This window comes from Pygoscelis adeliae, unplaced genomic scaffold, assembly GCF_000699105.1.
Source record: "Pygoscelis adeliae isolate BGI_AS28 unplaced genomic scaffold, ASM69910v1 Scaffold19, whole genome shotgun sequence".
NCBI classification, from domain to species: domain Eukaryota; kingdom Metazoa; phylum Chordata; class Aves; order Sphenisciformes; family Spheniscidae; genus Pygoscelis; species Pygoscelis adeliae.
The window spans coordinates 260,862-264,772 of NW_008825533.1; the positions used below are offsets into that span (position 1 = coordinate 260,862).

The following is a 3,911-nucleotide window of genomic DNA, read 5'->3' on the forward strand; positions in this document are numbered from 1 at the left end:
AGACCTTTTGAATGACTGTGGCTGAGGCCCTACTTCTGCAGGTCCCATTGTCTGAAACCAGAACAGGCAGTCAGCAAGGCTCATGGCATCCTGAAACCACATCCTGTCTCACAGTTACAGGGAGGGAGGCTCGAGCAGTTAAAAAACGGGAATTACTTCCAAAGACGAGGGCAGAATTGTAAAATGGCAAATGGATCACTTAGCTGTTATCTCCCTCTCTTAAATGCAAAGTGGAGAGGTACAGGAGGAAGTGCTTCTATATGTGCTCCTCCCTTTTCAGAGCATCACATTACAGCTCCAAACAGCTTAGCCTCCAGCAAATGGAAAGTGAAATTTCCTTTCTTTGTCCCGAAGGCCTAAGACTCTGTCTATATTGGTTTCATCTCAGCTATACAACTGCTGGAAATATCTTTATGCTAAAAAACCCACACCATTATCAGCTTGCACCTCTTTCCCCAGTGCTTTGTGTTCCTAATATGCCATTTATTTTACTTCCATTTTCCTTTCAAATTGCATCATCATTCTTCAACCCAAGAAAAATCACACTCCCCACATCTTGTCTTCCCTCTCAAGTCCACCCAAATTGTTAGTTAATTTCCAGTCAAAAAATTCTGTGGCTTTATTCCAGCATTCTCTTTTTCTCAGCTGCTGCCACTTTCCTAAGTTACTGTTCTTATTTCAGAGTGATTGTATGTCTAGTGTAGGAAATGTTGCTGAGACATGAAACCACATTTACCTCTCTGTTGAATGCTGCACTTCAGTTTACGATGAAAAAGTAAACCTAGGTTGCAGAGAACAAAAAGAAATCATCGTCATAATTCAGTGGAACATGGTTCTTTTGCATTTTTTGTTCTGTGAAGAACACACAGCTCTTGGAGATGAAGCTTTTCAGACATGGAGATATGTAACATAATTATACATGTTATATTAGTAGACATGCAGACAAATTTGGAGTTAAGGTGGAAGCATTTGAGATAAAACTTCTTTTTACATGGTTTGGAGATGAGAGAAAAAAGTAAGTAGTATTGATCTGGTTTGCATATTAATTTCTAAAAAGGTACTGTCATTTCAGTGTTTCAACTTAGATAGTAAGCTCTTTCTATAGACAGTTATTGTTTGATGACTCTTGTACATGTTTGGGAATTGCTGTTGGTTTAGGAGAGCTGCTAATGTTTATAGGAGAGTTACAGCTCTGTCATACTGTAGTCTTTGATTCGTATCGTTTAATGTGTTATCAGTCATAATATACATAGTTGGACAATTTTCTTAACTCCCACACTCCAGTTAGGATTTAATGCAGTAAGAAGCTGGACCAGTTCATCAGCAAGGTCATTCTGAGAATATGAAATGTATCTGCAAAAGGTGACACTTTGCATAAGTTGGTGCAGTGGTGGGAAGAAAGTGGACTGTCCTCCAGTTTGGGGGTTTTGCTATTGCTTGTTCATTTTGTAGTTCTTAATAGGCCTTTAGAATACCCATAAATGACTGAAAACATTCCCTAGGTAATGAAAAAATGAAGAAAATACTCTAAAATATCTTTATCCCATCTGCTAATGTTTTTTAATAACTGAATGAAACCAAGGAAGTCTTCAGAAATATTTGATAGCAGTAATTAATTTGTCATTTGTATTTTTTTCACAAAAATCTGCATCATAGATGACCCTCGTGCAGACTTTAGTTACAGTAGTTCTAAATAAATCAGTTACAATAAACATTGAAATTAATGTCTCTTCCTTTTTGCAGACCAACTGTGCAAGATAATCGGCGAGAAATAATTATAAAAAATGGGAGGCACCCTGTGATTGATGTACTACTGGGAGAACAGGATCAGTATGTTCCAAATACCACTAACCTTTCAGTAAGTACTGAGATACTGTTTGAGCTTCAAAATCATTCAAGGGAAGGAATCTGGCATATGCTTCTTGGCCAAGAAGTTAAATAAGTAATTTAATCATACAACTGTCTGCTTGGTTGCATTTCAGAGAGATACTGCTAGGTGTGATCACATCTGTTTTGTCCTTTTTCTGATATCTTGCAGCCAGATGCTCTCTTTACAGCCTTGTTCAGTCTTAATGGCATAAAGAAAAGTGATCTCAAAATTAGGAAAATGAAAGTTTTTAATGGTTATTTTTGAAAAACAAATGAATAACTACAATTTTTTAACAGCATCATCAGGAGTCTGCGTTTTGTCATAACTTTATCTCACATTTGTGGAGTTTTTTAATATACAGAATAGCAGCAACTTAAGTTTCTGTGTCCTGGTTTCAGCAGGGATAGAGTTAATTTCCTTCCTAGTAGCTGGTACAGTGCTGTGGTTTGGATTTAGGGTGAGAACAATGTTGATAACACACTGATGTTTTAGTTGTTGCTGAGCAGTGCTTACACTAGTCAAGGACTTTTCAGCTTCCCATGCTCTGCCGACTGAGAAGGCTGGAGGGGCACAAGAAGCTGGGAGGGGGCACAGCCAGGACAGCTGACCCCAACTGGCCAAAGGGACATTCCATACCATGTGCCATCATGCTCAGTACATAAACTGGGGAAAGCTGGCTGGGGGGGGGGCACTGCTTGGGGACTGGCTGAGCATCGGTCGGCGGGTGGTGAGCAACTGCATTGTGCATCACTTGCTTTGTGTATTCTATTATTATTATTGTTGTTATTATTGTTATTTTATTTCAATTATTAAACTGTTCTTATCTCAACCCATGAGTTTTTCTCACTTCTACTCTTACAATTCTCTCCCCCATCCCACCGCAGAGGGGGGAGCGCGGGAGTGGCTGTGTGGTGCTCCGTTGCCAACTGGGGTTAAACCACAACACTGTGTAACATGTTACAGGCACAGTTTTCCAAATTAATTCTAAGATAGCTCAGATATTTTTTTAGGTATTTCTCTACTATGTGTTTTCCTTTCTTTCTGGAAGTATTAATTTCATACAGCCTTCCTTAATCTGAGAATGCAGACTTGGAGCTCTGACTCTTCACTATGTAGTATCAAGTACATGCTCTGTAGACTGCACATGAGTTGTAAGAAGCCTTTCATATTAACATATGATAAAGATCCCCCATGTGCAGCTTGCAGGCTGTATGTTACCCATAAATCTCCCTCTGACTGTTGTTTTCTGCAATAGAGAATGATGTTGAGCCTATTACTTGCTTGGTATTGTTGTCAAGAGGTCAAAGAAAGTGGGGGAGCTACTTCTTAATATTTTCTATGCAATGTTACCTAAATTGTATGACCTAAATTACCTGAAATTGCTATAAATATGCAATTACCATAGGTAGGAAACACTGCTGTATTTTATTTCACATATCTGTTTCTGATAACCGTATTTTAGTTTGTTTCCTTCTTTTTTCCTGAAAAACTAAAATCTGTCTTTTAAATTACATGTCCTTTTGGCATTTTTTGTTAAATATTTACCTATCTATATCTTTTTTGAAATACTACATTTCTGTTTGTAATGAATATAAAAAGTAGCTTGCAACTTAACTCTGAATACGTAATTGCCTTTTCATACAGTAAATATAGAAAAAGTATGAAACAGATATCAGTGTCGAGCACTGCTGTGATAAACACCATTCAAATTTGTATGTATTTCTCTGGAAATATTTTTAAATGCTGTTCTATACTGAACAATGATACAGATATTGTGCAATACTTCAGGGAATGTTTTCAAAATTATTTATCAACTCCGAAAAAGTGACAGATGGCATTTACAAAAAATTCAGCATTTCATTCAGTAATCATCATGCACTTTCCCCTGTTAGTCCCATTCTTATGTTGGCTTTCTAAATACTGAATATTACAAAATCAAGTGATCATGGTAGAATCACTTTTGCCTCTACTGTTGGTTTGAGTTCTCTCTTTTTCTGAGAGAGGTGGGTGGGAACCCAGTTTATTAAAATGCCTCTAGTTT

The 3,911-nt window shown here is 37.5% G+C and overlaps 1 protein-coding gene across 1 annotated transcript in view; it reads left to right on the plus strand.

Annotated features, from left to right (window-relative positions):
- MSH3 (mutS homolog 3) overlaps positions 1 to 3,911 on the plus strand; it is a 123,298-nt gene that overhangs the window by 90,037 nt on the left and 29,350 nt on the right. Inside the window, exon 19 of the mRNA XM_009331783.1 lies at positions 1,744 to 1,858. Coding sequence (XP_009330058.1) covers positions 1,744 to 1,858 — 115 coding nt within the window. The remainder of the gene's footprint in view (positions 1 to 1,743; positions 1,859 to 3,911) is intronic.